General features: G+C 39.9%; 1 protein-coding gene across 3 annotated transcripts in view; it reads right to left on the reverse strand.

The window, feature by feature from the left end:
* Positions 1-18,788, reverse strand: part of bcar1 (BCAR1 scaffold protein, Cas family member) — a 46,569-nt gene that overhangs the window by 11,177 nt on the left and 16,604 nt on the right. For all 3 annotated transcript variants that reach the window (XM_085359506.1, XM_085359504.1, XM_085359505.1), the window contains exon 2: positions 4,431-5,141. In XM_085359506.1, coding sequence (XP_085215632.1) covers positions 4,431-5,141 — 711 coding nt within the window. The remainder of the gene's footprint in view (positions 1-4,430; positions 5,142-18,788) is intronic.

The following is an 18,788-nucleotide window of genomic DNA, read 5'->3' on the forward strand; positions in this document are numbered from 1 at the left end:
CTAAATGGACATAAACTCATAGGGGGCAATGTGTGATACAAGCTAGGCTTTTGTGCCATGTAGATGATTCATCCCAGAAATCATTGTTCAACTGATGACCTTTGCTCGAGCAATGCCCCTCCCTCCTCTTCTCCTTCTTTCCCTTTTCTCTCTTTCCTGCTCTTTGCTTTATGCTGAAGAGCAAAGACTGCATAAAAAGAAACCAGTGTGTTGCTAGAAGGAAAAGCAGACTGAAATCTTGGTATCTGCATCAAATACAGGGCAATTTTAACTGTTCAAATCAAAAATGTTCAAATCTATATGACCACTTATTTTGCAGAATCTAAAAAGATGTAGTGGATAAAACAGGGCAAGGTCCAGATGGAAGTCTGTGTGGTCTGTTTGAGCTAGTGGACATGTTCAGCTGCTCCACACTGTAATCTGTCCTGGCCTCTCACCATGTTCTCCATTGTGTTACTGTGTGTCTCAGAAAAGAGATTCACAATAAAATATGCAAAAAAATATCCCAGAACTCTGCTCATTAAATAGTATATATATCTGACACTTGTCTCAGATATTTGTGTTACATTGTCTTAAATTGTTGGATGGAGTAGTTATGACATCATTTCTGGTACATTTTTTAAAATATTATTTGATGCCACATTAATGCGCCACATGTCAGCCACTAAGGCCTGAAGAGCAGATTTTTTTTTTTAATCAAGAATGTCTCTGCACATTTGTCTTGTTGAACACCTTGGTAATAAAGAGACACCCTTTTATAGGCCTTCAGTTGGGACTGAACCAGCTGATATTAATTTGCACTAAATGGCAGGTTTGTTTCCTAATTACTGATGGATTTCAGTGGGTGACATGACTTTCTCTGCTTTGTTGCACCTTTGTTTCTTCAATACATTTTCCCTGTGTCATTGCTCATTATAACACATAACTCAGTTTAAAGACATCTGTAGTTTGATCTCTCTGCATGTGTGGATTTGTGGATTGGATGGGCTGTTACCGACAAATTTTGAGCACCTTTAGAAATACACAACAGTCTCCAGCAGTTCCAAGTATAAGGAATTTTCTTTTTCTTTTTGTTTTAAATAAGGTTATATTGTCACCTTTGCTGGTGACACTATTGGGGATTTATTCAAAACTGAAGGCACACTGAACCAACATGGCCACCACAGCATCCTGCAGCAACATGCCATGAGCTAAACCCAGTTGAGATGTTTGGGATGAGATGGACTGCAGAGTGAAGGCAAAGGGACCAACAAGTGCTCAGCGTCTCTGGAAACTCCTTCAAGACTGGAGTACAACACAGGACTCATAGCCCTTGCTTATACCAGCTCAGTATTGGTCTAATTCTAATAGTTTCAGTCTATTACGTCTGAAGTGTCTAACACTCTTAAGTCATATCCTGGGTCTGTGTGTACAAAGAGATTCAGAGGGAGAGAACAAGAAAGAACTGATAGCCTTGATCCAGGATATACTTAGATTTCCACTTCCTGCCTCCACACATATTAATCATAGTATAGCCATACTTTTCGTGTCCATAAAGAAGGGGATCGCTGTGTCCATACTCTTCTGTCTTTGCCCATATACCTATTAACAATTTATAAAGTTTGAATGTTTTTGTACTTTATAGTCAGTCTCTATTTCTGCTGTAATTTTATTTATATTACAAAGCCAAATGTGTGCATTATATTAAAATTTCAGCTATAAGTGAATGTGTCATTCCAAAACTTTGGATAGTAATGCACCGCTCATAACATGGCTCTGGGGTTTGCTCACATTCAAAGCTTTACTCTCACAAAATCCTAATTTTGAGAGCTGGTTTTGTACATTTTGTACATAAATCTACAGCATCGAGTTGTTATAGGAGCTCAGTCTGCTTTCACACACACTAGAAAATAAGACTTCTAAAGTCTCAGCTGCCTTCACAACATAAAAGGGAAACAAAGCACGAAGTGACAAAGATTTATTGATCCAAACATATCCCACTTGAAGCTTACAGCACACTGAAATGTAAGTAAGACCAAAGTTTAAGAGCTAGTTGAAAAATTGGAAATGATCACCAAAGTGTAAGACAATTTTATTTCCCATATAAATATGACATTATTTATATAATGGCATATGTATCTTTCACAAATGAATCTGGTTAATTGTGTGGTAGATAATATTAATATATTATTATGCCTTGCTTCTGTTATTAAAGCCTACACAAACTTTAATTAGGTACACCTATTTGAAACACTTGACTTCACTGATATTTAAGGTCATTTATATTAACTTGATATTAACTTGCTGGGTGGATCATGGATTGTCTGACCTTGTTCTGAAAGATCATATCAAGTTGTTGGGTCCTAGACTGCTGTTTGTGAGGATTTTCTATGACTGTGTATTCATGAAGAAAAGTACTGAACTCTTAGTAGGACACTAAGAACACAGTACAACATTTCCCTGAACTGAACAAAGAGCTTTTTTTTAAATGCAGTTTAGTCCTGCATATTCATTAATTATAAAGCAGTTACAGACAGGCACAGGACCACAGATGAATCCATGTGTTAAAAAGCAGGGGAGCAGCTGGACCTTTGCACGCATGCATGCATGCATGCACACTGTCCTGGGTGCTCCCCAGAGTAGACAAACAGTAGCCTGTCATTTGCTGGTGCAGTAAAATGCACAGTCATCCAACCACAATATCTGAGCTGCATTATTAATAATCATTTTATTTCATTGCTTCTCCACACACTGAGTGAGTCTTAATTTTTTGAGGTACTAGATAAAAGTGTAACAATGATATGATGATTCCACACGGCTTCAAAAATGTTGAGCTGCGGACTCTGGGGAGGCCAATCCATGACTGATAGAATTTCATTGCGTGTGTTTTTTTGTTTTTTTCCCCCAAATGATTTTACTGCATTGTCAGTGTGGTTGGGATCATTGTCATGCTGAAAATTAAAGCTGCTGCCCATCAGATTCTTTTCAGATGGTTCTTCGTGTTGCATAAAAATGCACTTTTCTGTTTTCATAATTCCATCAAATTTGACAAGATGTCCCACACCACTCGCTAAAAGGGCAGCACAAAACCGGGACAGATCCTCCACCACGTTTCACTCATGGTTGGACTGCTGACGACCTCCTATGATTGTGACTATGATTTGAAACATTCATTTCTAATCGAATCTAATTTCTAATCTGGATTCATCACTTCATTTCCTGTTCCCAGTGATTGAAGACTAGTTCTTGAGTAATTTGGAATACTTTTGCCTTTTCTTGTGTCTGGATTTTTCCTGCTTCTTAAGAACACGACTTTCAGATACTGTTTGTCTGCTGTAAAAAGTTTTTTAGGTCTGAAACTTCTTATTTTGTTCTTCACTCTTCTAGTTTTGTCAAAATGTTAAAGCAAACACTACAAACCATACCTTTGGTGTTTTTTTGTAGATTCAACTAAAGAAATGGAACCAAATTACAACTTTTTACTGCTAACAACAAAGAGCCTAAAGCTAGAATTTAAATTGGCTGTTGGTTGTCTGTAGCAGCAACACTGGTTCATCCCTTGAGGTGAGATGAGTTGCCTTTTTTTGCTTAGGTGATTCATAGGTCACTGTTAACAATAAGCCACAATTAAAATGAGTGAAAAAAGCAGCAAATGTCCAAAGAAAAACTTTGAAAGACCTTAAGATCTCAATTCTGTGACAACACGTGTTCCTGTGCATCAGGTACAAAACACTACACACACAGGTTTTCCTCCTATCACATCAGAATAAAGACAGCATTCATGCTAGTTTAGAATATAAACCTAGATTTCTCATTTGAAGTTTCATTTGACTACTTGAGTCCATCTGCAGTTTCACTATAGGCCTCCAACTTGGACTGAAAAAAATACAAAAATAATTATGAGTTGCAGTGCAATGACCTGATAACTATAGCAAAAACATTCAAAAAGCGTCAGCTGCTCTGCTCACTCATAGTGTATTCAGGTTTTCAGGCCACAGCCTCAGTCACCAGATTTGACTCTGTGCAACTTCCTAACCACCTAACTGCAATTCAAGTTGATGAGTTGCTGTTTTGACAAACTTGAGGAGACGCAGACGATTTTGCCAGTCAGTAGTGTCACTGCATCACCGTTACACATCATAGGTGTAAATTATATTCTCATTCAGTTTACTAAATTGGTCTGATCAGCCCAAGCATACTAAACGACCTCCACTAAACAGTCAGATGGACCACACAGTTAGCAAACCTTATTGCAGAGCACAGAAGAAGAAGAAGAATCTTCTTGGTTTGGCACAAATGTAGGCACACCTGTACAGGCAGTGTCGACAGCAGAATCTTTAACTGTTTGTGGTTCATATAAAACATGCAGAACTCAAGTCAGTGATATTTAATGTCCTTGTCTAATGATGAGCTTCCTTTCTTTGTATATTAACTTATTTGTCCATCCTTACCTTGCCAAGTGGCTTGTTGCTGCTATCCCAGTTCCTCCTATCCAGGGAGGGAGGCACCTGATACACATCCTGGCCGGCTGGAGCTGTTGCCTGACCTGGTGCTGGACCTACAGAAGGTGGCACCTGATAGATCTCTTTACCAGGCTGTCTCTGACCTTGAGCTGAGGCCTTGCTGGGTGGTCCTGGCTGGGCTTGTGTAGAAGTTCCACTTGGACCGGAGGGAACTTGGTACACACTTTGGAGGCTTGGTTTGGGACTGTGTGAGGGGGGCATCATGTAGACAGAGTCAGGGTTGGGTTGTGCAGGGCTAGGGGTGGAGTAGGCTGAGTGCATGGATGTGTACTGAGTAGAAGGGAGGGTCTTGTTTGCAAACCCGGAGGAAGACATTGAGGCAATGGATGACAGGGGAGGTGTCGGTTTGGGATATGCACTCGGAGGGTGGAGGGGTCTCTGGACTTGCGAGGTGGGACAGGAAACAGCTGGATCTGGTGTGGAAGGGATGGCCTGCTGCTGTTTACTGTCGTACATGCCAACCAGGATCTTGAGACGGTTGCCAGGGACAATGCCTTGGCGGCCGTGGAGTGAGCAGAGCCACCAGCCATCCAATCCCTGTGTGTCACGCTCCAAGACTGTCATAATGTCGCCCTTGCGGAAAGAGAGCTCATCCGGAGACTCTGCCACATTGTCATACAACGCCTTGGCCAAAATGTTCTGGAGAAAAGGGAAACATAAAATAAAGTCTACTTTAGATACAGCAATGGGAAAATCTATTGTTCTGAAAGCAGGACTGTAAGATATTTATATCCCTGATGTTGGTAACATCAGGGATATAAAACACAGAAGTGTCTATTGAAAGTCTATGTTCTTCACAGTTACAGTGTTTCAGGGATGTGTGCACCGTCTCCTCATCAGTTTCATTCATGTTATTTAGCACCTGTTCAGGTAGTTCACATAAACAGCACAGTCATAATTTCAATTCAGCAAATACATGTAAACCTAATAACACCTAAAAACAGTTCTAAGAGTTGGTTTAGCAGTAACAAGTGGAGCAGAGCCATAAATTTTAAGGGATTTTTAACTATTGATGCAAAAAAGGTTTATTCTATTTAACAATGTTTTGTTTTGGTATATAGATCAGACAGTTCTACAACTGATGTGCTATGGCTAGTTCACCATACAGCACTTAGCCATACTGTAATTTGTTTTGCATGTGGTTTACCATGAAGCCAGTGAGGCCAAAGGAAGTGGAAGTATTGTTACTCTTAGATCAGAAATAAAATCCGTTGTTTAATCAGGACAAACCCACGGAAAGCCATAAACCACCTTAATAGCTTCTGTGGACCCAACCTGCAGTTGGGATTTTAAAGGCAGATCTCGCAATATTTAGTGAACCAAATCAACTTCACATATATGCTGGGTCTAGGTATGAGAAGTTGTGCTTACCCAATTAAATTAAAGAAAAATAATGGAAAAAAAGGCAAAGAAACACAAGTACCACTCCTAACTTCTAAGTGTGTGAGCAGCTTGCCTGTAAAGTCTCCCACTGCACACACTTGATCAGAGACGCAGACATACAGATGTCACTGCGTGTCTTCAACTATGAACTCACAGCAAAGCAAGTGGTAAAGCATAAACAACAGCCCAGCAACAATAATAATAAAAATAAGAATAAAGTAATCATCCGAGAGTGGACCTTGACTTTAATAAATGATTATATCTGAGTAGTTTACATTTTTTTAAGCTTCCAATTATACATTTCAAAATCCATTTTGACTGAATGCTACTAACACGGCAATACAGACACACACACACAACAGACACACACACACAACTGTGAGAACAGTCAGTGTGCAAACAGAAACACCTCCCCCTTCGAAACCAATGTTTGTCGTTCAGTCTGACGTCGACCCGCTCCTCCTCCCTCTGTCTGAGTCCCACCCCAGCTATCATACACTGAAACAACCTGTGCTGGCTGAAGGCCAACCACACACACACACACACACACACACACACACACACACACACACACACACACACACACACACACACACACAGTCCACCCTGACCACATAACAGTGTGTGTTTAAATGAGGCCATGTCGCTGGCAGTCGGATTTATGGTTGGACTTTCCTTCTCCTGCATTGGATGTGTACTCAGTGCCTTAGATGAGGCTCTTAACAACAGAGAAACACACTTGACACACTTGAAATCTAATGATTTTTTTTTCTCTTTTCAATATATTTTACTGGTGGATTTAATTATTAGTACTTATCCAGTTCTGGGATATGTGGGAGCCTATCCCAGTTGTCATATAATGGGAGGCAGGCTACATCATGCACTGGTCACCAGTCTGTTGCAGCTCCTGCACTGCAGGCATCGATCCTCTACCTCCTGCTCTGCTGTCGTGCTTAATATTTTATTACATTTTGTGCCGGTTTATCATCGGCTTGCCGATCACCCGTGAAGGACTTTAAACTGCACTAACCTACATGACTGCTGTGATACAAAGACGATTAACTGTTTTATTAACCCGCTCTTTCCTCAAAGATATTATGACATTATTTGTGTTCTTATATCAAACTGCCCCCTCACTGTTGCTCCTTGACGTGGCTGTTGGAGGTTCACTTTAAAGAATGATGCACTCTGATTAACTGAACAGCTTAACTGTGTGACAATGGATAGTCTCAGGTTCAATTGTCACAACTCTGATAGAGCAGGACTCTTGTGATATTATGTTCAATTTGCCGAATTTAACAGTTCAATACTTCAAGAGAGCTTGTTGACCACAGTTATTTTATTCATTGGAGAAGTGATGTCCTGTATGTTTTAAGGCATTCTCATCTTTGATTCACTGTACAGTGTTTGTATTTATAAGACTGGGGGTGTGCGTGACTTTGCATTTAAGCTGATGATGCTAAGATTCATTCACTGAATTCACTGTGTCACCATTAAACTTGTAACTCAGCTTGGCCACAGCTCTGCCCCACAGTACCACCTGATCAGTCCTTTGTTCTTAAATCATTTTATTCTCAACAATTACTAAGATTTGAATATTTCATTCATTGAGATCCAGTCTTAAGTGATTTCTCTTCTGTGTGATGCTTTAGGTATGGATCATCCAGACCACCAGCAGTACATTCCTACTTTTTAAGAATGTACAAGGATTGATAACTTGGCCACTAGCTACTAGTTTTTCAGTCGCCGCTTGCATCGAGATCAAAACTTCGAATCAACTCCAGATCATTCATCTGCTTAATCTGTCATGTTACAAACAGGCCTCACCTGGTCATGAAACTGCAGGTCAATGAAAGTAGGCACTACGTATAAAAATGTTTCTAACTCCCAAAATTGAATGAAAAACTTTGTTAAACCACTTGAATTAAAGACAAAACTCTGCATGTTAATGACATCATGATTGCTTGATTTCAAATCCAGTGTGTTTTGTTTATAAACTAAGCTAAGCTAAGCTCAGATAAGCTAAGCTCAGATAAGATAGCCTCTATTAGTCTCAGAGATGGGAAATTCACATAGAGATAAAATTACAAAAATTGTGTCATTGTCCCCAATACTTGTCAACCTAACTGTTTTGTACACAGAGAGGGGAAATGGAATATACGAGTCCGTTGTCTTCTACGCCCCAAAATGGAAACCATTATACCATCATGGTTTCCATTTTGCATTTTGCACAGACGACTGGGAGATAAACCTGTATGCACAACAGTAACGCAACAGTGCGTCGCCCAGCAGCAATGACACGCCTCAAGTATTCTGAATGCTGCCGGCTTAGCTTGATCAGGAGGGGTAACCACCAGGTCTTTGCAAAAAAAGAAAAAGGGTGAAGCACTCAAACACTGGCCGGAGTGAAGCATGGTCAGAGTGAAGAGAACTACCTTCTGACAGTTACACTTTAGTGCTTAATTACATTTTGTAAAGCCTCGAACACCCTTGTCTGCTAATAACTGTGAGAAAGCTATCAAGTAGACAGTTGTACATGCACTCTGCAGGGCAGTCTGTGAGTGTGGAGAAATAAGAACACAGTGGGAACTAATCACATTATCCAGACAGCAGGGGATAAAGCCCAGCAGCAAAATGTCAACAATGTCCAGCTAACTGAGAAAAAACTCTCAAACCCTTTTCTGACTCAGGATAGGTGAGAGCTAGGTGAAGTAATGTCATTATTTTTGTTTTGTTTTTGCTTACGTATGTGAAAGTTAAAGTTACAACATTGGCTCTCTATTAATAGAATAGAATATAGAATAAAATAGCCCTTTATTGTCCTTGTACATGTAAATAATGGGTGCTCCACGCCAACTGTGCAGGAGTAAAAGAAAAACATATACATATATATAGTATGAGCATAAAATGTAAACAGTATAGAGATATATGTTTGCTACATGTTTGCTATATGTTTGCTATTTGCCAGGAATAAATAGCAAACAGAAGAGATATATATCAGTCTAGAGGAATATATATTGAAATGCATGAGTACAATCTACATGAGAACTTTCAGTCTATTGGCCAGATGTGTGTTTAGCAAAATCAACAACAACATCAAGTAAATATAGGAGAGCGTGCTTTGTTCTGCACTAGTGATACAGACCATTTACCATTTAGTGACACAGAGAATTTAGCCCTAACATCTGTATTTGTCTGGGCAGCTCAAGTTCTATAAAGCAGATCAGTTGTTCTTGTTTGTGTACTCTGGATCACTACACATGCCATATTCACATCTGCACAAACCAACCACACCAAGAGCTTGATTTAATTGCACTACACAGTGTGCCCTTACTCCCTCACAGTACTGCGCTCAGAGCTATGCGCCCTCCCCCTCAGTCATTACGTGGTAGTTCTAACCATTGCATCCAAGTTAAGACTTGCTTCTTTTTCTGTGTTAACACACAAACAGCTATAAATCGTTAGCTTCAAATCTTAGTAAATAGTATGTTTGATTTGAATCTTCATCTCCCCAAAGAAAAATGGCTACAGATACATTTGCACTGAGAACAGCCACAAAAACAAACACTCATGCCTTTTCATTGCTACGTTTTCATGTGTCTTTTTAAGTAATGGCTCCTCTGACACACACACACACACACACACACACACACACACACACAGTATGTACAAAACAAAAAACACAAGACCTGACCTGTCCTCGACACACACAAAAGAGCAGTTCCAGAAAGCCACGAACTCTACGTGGTAATCTGAGAGATGAGATTAGAAATATAGTGTGTTAGTTATGATGTTTAAGATTAGGCTCAGAGGCTAGGAAACCTATGTGTCCCCACAGAGACAGAAAGCAGACGGCTGAAAATCCACTTTTCTTTGTATTCGGTCAGACTGAATGTATTAAATTGGCATATTTAAGGGCACACCCCAGAAATCGAAGGATTTACAGAGGACTTCCCAAAAATGTAACTAACATTTAGTTAGTTTCTAGAGACCATTTATTAGCATGAGTCTTTCTTTTGTTTCTTTTGTGTGCCTTTGTTTTGTGTTTGTATGTGCGTGTGTAAAGATGGTGATAAAACATTTGCAAGTTTGTCTCTGTACATGACTCCACCTGACAGAAGAGAATAGGAGCGGGAATGTTATTTGGATTTTACCCTTCAGTGTGTTTTGGTTTCATTTCAAATTTGATTGTAGTGTTTGTTTGTTTGTAGTGATTTAAATGTGAACATGCACAAGGATAGCACTTAATGGAAATACAAATTTGGGTATTTTTAGAATTAAGTTCTTCAATAAATTGCTGAATAACATTTTGTCCCATTGGCAGGTCAGCTGGTTAAAGGGATTCATTTTGGATTAGTCTGACAATAATGATTAGATGCTTTTCAGGAATTGTTTCTTAGCTTTGTTGATCATCTTGTGTTTTCCACATGTACAAGGGTTAACAGAGCCAGGTGTTTATGTAGATTCTTAAAAAGAATAAGATTGCTTTTCTCACTCTTATAGCAAATCAGCTTCAGTTATCACTGCTTCATTTGACATGAAATAAGAAGAAAACTGGCCTCACACAGCCATAAAACTGCTTGTCAGGCAAGTCCAGTTAATTTAGAGCCACTGTGTATGTAACTAGCTTCAGTTCCTGAGTAGTGAATGAAAACATTTTGTCAAACCATTCGGATTACAGTTGAAAGTCTGCACTTCAGTCACATATTGACTAACTGCAAATCCACCGTGTGGGTGTACAGGGGCAAAACTACAAAAACTGTCTGTGTCAAACAAATCGCAGACCCAACTCTATCAGCCCTTGATCTTTCACCTTGAATGCTAAGTACTTCTATAGCCGACTCTTACTTTGACTCTTTTCTTATCAACAGGTCAGAGCAGAGCTTCCATGACAGCTACATTAGCTTTTTGGGTGCTTGTTATGCTTAAGGATGAACTGGAACATTTGTGGGCATGCGGTTCCAGAAGAACTGCAGCCTTGGCAAATAAATTACCTACAGTACTATTCATCCGTCTATTTTCACCCATTTATCGAATTCATGGTTATTCATGGTCGCAGGAAGGCTGGAGTCAGTCCAATCGGCCATAAGGTGAGAGTGGGGACATGGACACAGGGAGAACATGCAAACTCCACACAGAAAGGTTCAGGCAGATTGTGGATTCGAAACCTGAGGCTCAGCAAGGCGAGTTAACCTTCCTGTTTTCTCCCCAGAAACCCTCAGTTTCTCTTCAGCACAGGCTGACAAAAAGTCTGAGCTGAGTTGAGTGAAACATTCCATTTGACCTTAGCTAGTAAATATTTCATTTATTTATTACCAATTAAAATTTAACCATCAGAGAAAAAATTACTCATAACCATCTCACAGACATACCATTATGTACAACTACCTTCAATTTTTCCACAACACGGGCCTTCAAGCTGGCAGTAGTTCAACAGTTACTTAAAAAGCCATCACTTGACCCAGCTGTCTTAGCTAATTATAGGCCAATCTCCAACCTTTCTGTCATCTCAACAATCCTTGAAAGAATAGTTGTCAAACAGCTAACTGATCATCTGCAGAGGAATGGTTTATTTGAAGAGTTTCAGTCAGGTTTCAGAGCTCATCACAGCACAGAAACAGCTTTAGTGAAGGTTACAAATGATCTTCTTATGGCCTCTGACAGTGGACTCATCTCTGTGCTTGTCCTGCTAGACCTCAGTGCAGCGTTCGATACTGTCGACCACATATTTTATCACAGCGTGCTGTAAGTATTAAAGCTACTGCACTGCAATGGATTGAATCCTATCTAACAGACTCCAATTTGTTTGTGCAAATGGAGAGTCCTCTTCACACATGAAGTTTAATTATGGAGTTCTACAGGGTTCAGTGCTAGGACTGATTCTGTTTAGGCATAGCATACATTTTCACTGTTGTAAAGATGACCCACTGCATATGTCCATGAAGCCAGATAACACTCAGCAATTAGTTGAACTGCAGGGATGTTTTAAAGACACAAAGACCTGGATGGCCTCTAACTTTCTGCTTCTAAATTCAAGTATAATTGAGGTTATTGTACTCGGCCCTGAAAATCTTAGAAACATGGTATCTAACCAGATTCTTACTCTGGATGGCATAACCTTCGCCTCCAGTAACACTGTGAGGAAAACTGGGAGTCGTCCTTGACAAGGATATGTCCTTAAATATGCATATTAAACAAATATGTAGAACTGCTTTTTTCCATTTGTGTAACATCTCTAAAATTAAAAACATCCTGTCTCAGAGTGATACTGAAAAACCAGTTCATGCATTTATTACTTCTAGACTGGACTCCTGTAATTCATCATCCTAAAAACTCCCTGAAAAGCCTTCAGTTGATCTAAAATCCTGCAGCAAGAGTCCTGACAGGGACTAGAAAGAGAGAGCAGATTTCTCCTATATTGTCTTCTCTTCATTGACTCCCTTACTTAAAGTTAAGGGACAAGACTCTCCTTTTTGATAAAGCATATAGTTAGAGCTGGATTAGGTGATCCTGAATCCTCCCATAGTTAAGCTGCAATAGACTTAGGCTGCTGGGAGCTTCCAATGTTGCACTGAGTGTTTCTCATTTTCTCACCCCTTTTCACTCACCGTGTGTTTAAACATTTAACTGTTAGTTATTACTCACTGGCTCTCTTCGACAGCACGTATTTTGTCTCCCTCACCTCACCCCCTCCCTGAGCCTGACTCGGCTGGAGGTTTCTTCCGGTTGAAGGGGATTTTTTTCCTTCCCACTGTCACCAAAGTGCTCCTCTGTATTATTGTAATAATAAGTTCTGAGGCAACTGCTGTTGTGATTTGGCGCTATAAAAAGGAAACTGAATTGAACTGTACCTTGTTTAGTCGTGGTTGTCATTTTCTATCTTTCTACTCCCTTTCTGTCTTTCTGTTTGCCCTCACAGCCCAGGTGCTCACAGGCGGCTGCCCCTCCTCCCCTGAACTTTTTTAAATCTCAAAGAAATGACACAGGCATGTATGTGGTAAGGAAATGACAGTGTGGTCCTGCAATGCATGAGGGTCATGGAAGGACGATCTACTGTATCTAACGATACACAGTTAGTGGAACTATGCAAATTCCACTAACTGTGTTTTGACTTTGGTGAGTTTTGTGTGTGGTTCTATAGCCAAAGCACATTTGGGATTTTTTTGTTTGTTTGTTTGTTTTTTGTGTATATGCCTGTTATCGGTGAAGCAAGCAAGAACCTGCCAACAAACTGTCCTTACACCCCCCTGTCCCCGCCCCCGACACAAACTCACGCACACAGAGTCCCACTTAAGACAGCATTCCACAGCCTCCACATACAAACACACAACTCCTCTGTTACCTCACATTCCCGCGGCACAGCAGCCACACTGCATTTCATCCTGAAGTTGACAAAGCAACAAAAAACAGCAGAGCAATCCTATTTTCCTTTCTTTGACCGTTTCTCTCTTCTCCCACACGGCTTCCTCTTGCTGTCCCTCTTTCTGCCCGTCTATCTCTCGCTCCAAACATCTGCTTCTTTCCTTCCTCTCTTCCACCGTCAGTCTGGCCTTCCCTCCCCCATTCCTTCTTTCCTGTCTTGGCATGTCAAACTATTATTGAGAAATAGTTGTGCGTACACGGCTGATTTGTACCAGCAGAAAAAAATACCCCACCAGCCAGCTGAACATCTAGATGAAGCTGGAAAGTGTGTCTTGCAGGGCAGTGATGTTTACAACGTGTGCACAGCCCCAAAACAAAAGGAAAAGGCTCTATATTTGAGTCATCTGCCATAAAGCTGTGAATTACTCCTCTTGCAGTAATGTGTTAAACTGTATATTATTTCATTTTAGTGAGGAGCCGTAGTGTTCGATGCGCCAAATATGTTTTTTGGAGTAAACGCCGAGTTCTCTTATATTTGACATGGAACCGGCTGTGCTTATCACTAAACACTAAAGATTAAAGAATCTGAAAAGAAGGATGCTTAAAAAAAAGGATACTGCGTAAAAAGGAACTCTCCACTGATTTTATGCACTGAGATCAATTAACCCTGTGAAAACAGGAGCATGATGTTTTTAGTGTTTCTGGGAGACCTCTGTTAAGCCTCACAGTCATCCGTGTCATGTAAATGACATTTTTGGGAAGTCCTCAGTAAAACTTTTGATTTCTGGGGTGTGCCCTTAACCCTTGTGTGGTGTTCGTATTTTTGTTACTCAGCCAGTGTTCATGGGTCTGGTGGACCCGCTAGAGTTTTGGCTTTCCAAATTAACACTATCAAACAATTTTATGTTAAATTACTCAACAGATGTTTACTTCATCCCAATTACAAGACATATGAACAGCAAACATGGTTAATTTTTTCCCTTTACCTTTGTTAGATCACATTTATGAATTAATGTGCTTCTCGTTTTTCTTTTATATAAAATGTTATAAATAAATCAGTTATAATCAAGTGGAGTGAGTGGAAAGACACAACACATTTACACGTGAAAAAATAATTAATTGTTTAATTTTTCTTTTGAAAAAAACTGAACACGGGTCTCACAGACCCGAACACCATACAAGGGTTAAATATGCCAATTTAATAATCTATTCAGTCTGAGTACAACCAAAGGTGGATTTCCAAGCAGCCCCGGCTGCTTTCTAGAGCAGGCTTCTGCTTTAGCAAGTGAAGAATGTCTGCCTTCAGGCTATGACTAACAACAGAAACAACAGCAGTGATTTCGTAGCCTGGAGAACAGGACAGGCTCACACAGGTGTGGCCAGATATTGCTTAACCTGATGACAGATGATCTTGGTAGGAACTTTTAAATAGCTGGCAGACTATTCATAACAGATAGCTGGTTGGCTGAAAACAGCTCCTCTTTGTACACAACAGTGAGAAACAGAGGTTGCAAGAATCTGAAAGTCAGAAGTCACGTGGAGTGTGTTACTACTGAAGAGATTTAACTGAACTAAAGTTCATACCAGTAGCGTTTTTGATGTTTGTGTTTTAAAAAAATCAGGTAAATTCTTAATTCTGTCTATAGAAGAGAGTAAGTTGTAAGTGTGACTTAGTCTATGATATGTTAAGAATATACAATAGAGGAATGTGTGTGTGTACACACTGCATTTCATCACTCAAGACATCGCAGTGATGGAGTAAATTGGAATATCATCTTAAAAAACTGAAATTTAAGAAAAAAGAAAAACTCTCCCCAGAAATGCCACAGAAACATCAACCAAAAGTATTTGGTTTAAAATACTAATTTCACAACCACAGGATCTAACTGGAAATTTATGCAATCCCTTTCATCCATGTGCACAGCAGGATTTACCAAAAATTATATCTCGACTTCTATTTTGACTGTTTGAAGGCGGTGAACTTTTCTGAGAAGCAACAGATATAGTAAAGGAGTGCAAGTACAAATGGTTACAGCGCCGTGCTGACGTCACAGTTTAATCACTCACATATGTTATGGAAGACTCTGCACCCAGCAGCAGATTCAAAACATTCAGTAATTCATAGCTTGTTGACTGTCCTCTAACTGCTCTCTACTGTAAAGTGAAACCAAGGGTAGACATGCAGGTATATATTAACTCAACATAAAAAAAAGCACTTTCTTCTCCAACCGAGAAAATAAAGTTAATCAGTAAGTGCAAAAAACTGTGGTCAAATGGCCAATCGAGGCAACCATCTCCATCAATTGTTAAAATACCCAACTTCAGAGAAAAGACTAATATGTTTATGGCTGTTTCATGATCCATCCATCCATTTGCTTTTGAAAGTGCTTTGGTATTGGGAGACAAGAAGAAAGGTTCAGAAATGAGTTCTTCCAGTGTAATGTTCAAGTCACTTGACTAAAGTCAAGTTTTTCTTCAACAGAACAATGATCCAAACACAGCTCCAACCAACACGACAAGTATTTAAATAAGGTGTACTCAGACAGACCACAATGACTCGATCTTAAGCCCAGTCCTGGCATGGCTGTGGTGCTCTGGTTAGCATTGTTGCCTGCTAATATTATGCCAAAATATTCTTGTAATAAGTGTTTTCACACCATCCGACAGAATTCACATTGTTCTGTTTTCAAAAATAAAATGTGCACATCAACATTCCTCAGTAATCTACAGAGCTAATACAGGATTAACCAAGCATGCCGAGAGGACTTAAATCTTACTCAGATTATTCTGGGCATACACACTGTTGGTAATATCATGTCACCAGTTTCCAGAACTGAGTCAGTTTCTTGATTCATTTCCAGTGATGTATGTAGTATATAAAGTGATTTCTGCTGCTCTGAACCACACAGATCAAATTAAACAGACAGACAGTCAGCAAAATATTAACTAGTAAAAATGTTATTTTGTTTCCTGGTGTGGAATTATTTTTGTCAGCAACAGTTATTTTTGTTACTTCACTTGACTGTGATACAGAAAGACTAAACCAGGGGCTGAATATCAGCACCTCAGACCTCATCAACCTGGAGGACTCATCTGATGTTTAGTTACTGTCACAAAATGCATCCAGAGGATATGCTTTAATACAAAGTATAAATCACCTCAGGTTAGTTTTCATCAAAATACTAGTATTACTTAAGACTAGAACTATGTTAAACATTTGGAGTGAGGTCTAAGTCAAGAGTTGCAGGACGTGGCCAAAGCTTTGGTACTGCACTCAAAGTTTAGAGCAGCCCACCCATGCCAATATGTGCTAATTCTGATATCATCTCGCACAGAACTCCAAACAGACTGACAATCCTAGCCGCAACTATCACAGTGATGCTGGACCCAAATGAAGAATTGCTTTTTTCCAGTTCAATTTAGTGCAATCGGCCCAATTTTTGCAATCTGAAAGAGAAACTCCTACCAATACATATACAGACCAGCCACAACTGGGTACATAGCTAACACAGTGTGACTTCTGACTGTGATTATTTGACGTATTTCCCTGATACAGGACCGTGACTTCAGGCATAATAGGTTCCATGAGAAGAAGGGATCCACTTGGCTGGTATATGGGCAGCATCTCAGTGACATGGATTCAACCCTCGACTTATTACAAATACAAGATAGCATCTATCCAGCACAGCACTAAAGACTGCTGTGTTTGTTGGCTCAGTCTATGTGAGATTTGGTAAATGAGGGCGGACACCTAATCACCAAAAGTCAAAAGGTGCTGGGTATGTTTAAGACAGAGATGGTGTTGCTGTATGTGTCAAGCGTCATGTAGGAGACAGAGGGAAATTCTTGCTGTAAGTCAGGCCTGGATGACTCAATCAGTAAGGGCAGAATACACTGACAGAGGTGTGGGCTGACTCAGTAAAGATCTCTGGCAAATCTTAATAGTGATCATTATATGTTTATATGTATATTTCAATCCATAAGGGTAAATTGAGTTTTAATACAGTTGTAATGAATAACATGTGACATACAGCACCATCCACACATTACTACGCCGCATTGTTGCACTGGGTGAGGAAGGACTAAGGCATGCAGACAGCTCTCACTTCCACACTTAAGGCCAGCTTGAAATGACCAGTTAAGCTGACATACAGGTGTTTGGACTGTGGGTGGAAGCCAGACCACCAGGTTGGAGGTTTGAACTTAAACTTTCTTGCTGTGAGGCATCAGTGACAAATATAGTGCCTTACACTTGTAATATTAATCATGATGATAATAGAGCATCTCCGTATCATCCTATCTTTATACTTGCAGTTGGGAGTGGGGGTGGAACAGCAATATCCATCTCCTGTGTTCACTCAGCCACTTTCCACTGTTCTCTAAGTCCATCAGGTGAGGGATTGCTGAAATCACTGCTAATATTAATCACTGGACAGTGGGTGAAACATTTGTTTCCTGCTGCATGTTTTATACAGGAGGTTATCGCACCTCAACCACATTAAGTATTTCCAGCAGTCCCTCTGCCTCCAACTCATCCCTCGCTGTCACACCATCCGTCTGCATGTCCTCCTTCACTACATCCATGAACCTCCTCTGAGGCCCTCCTCTTTTCCTCCTCCCTGGCAGCACCCTCTTCATCATCATTTGACCAGTGTGCCCACTCTCCCTCCTCTGCACATGTCCAAACCACCTCAGCCTTGTCTTCAAATTACTCCAACGGAGCCGTCCGTCTGACGCACTCGTTTCTAATCCTCTCCTTTCTGCCCACTCCCAGTGAAAATCTTAGCATCAAAATAAAACAAACTTTATAATCTCTAAAGACATTTATGAGCTTTAAGTGTTCGCTAACCTTTCTGACAATCCACCATATGCACCAAATTCTGGTAAACGATGACGCATTAATATGTTTTTAAATCCTATTTCACACTTTTTTACATGGTAGATTATGTTTAAACTGAAATATAACTGTTATAAAAATAAACAGTCTTACTAATGATATTTATGAAGTAATAAAAGGCGTAATCCATCAATTGTTTAATACTTAACCAGCCATTTATGCATTTTTCATTTAGTATCAAAATAGTATCAAAACCTAAATAATCTGCGTAACCGATTCAAAAACGATGATGTTTTATTTCATTAGGAAGAGACTGTATTCTTGGACTTTAATAAATGCTGTGGTCTCAGAGCGACTCCAAACATTTCATTATTCCTTATCCATTTAATCACTGATTGGTTGCACTAAATATACCACTTGTGATTTTGTGGCTCCTTATATACTTAACTGTGTGATATATCTGAAAGCACAGAAAGGCTGCTTTCCAGTATACAGTCCAAGAGGGCTATATGCTTAAACACATCTTCATCTTGTTGTGGTTGCTGGTTAGCTCATGCTAATGCAGTTTGTCTCCAGCCCTTATTTTTCACTAAAAGTGAATATGTTAAAGCACACACGCACACACTAACAGGACAGGGCAGGCTCGTGGAGTCAGTGGAAAAGGTCTGAGAGACTTACATCTAAATCACACGACACTGGAATCT

The sequence above is a fragment of the Diplotaxodon limnothrissa genome, linkage group LG7, assembly GCF_057381915.1.
Source record: "Diplotaxodon limnothrissa isolate DT_005_m linkage group LG7, D_limnothrissa_male_GT1.1, whole genome shotgun sequence".
Taxonomy (NCBI): domain Eukaryota; kingdom Metazoa; phylum Chordata; class Actinopteri; order Cichliformes; family Cichlidae; genus Diplotaxodon; species Diplotaxodon limnothrissa.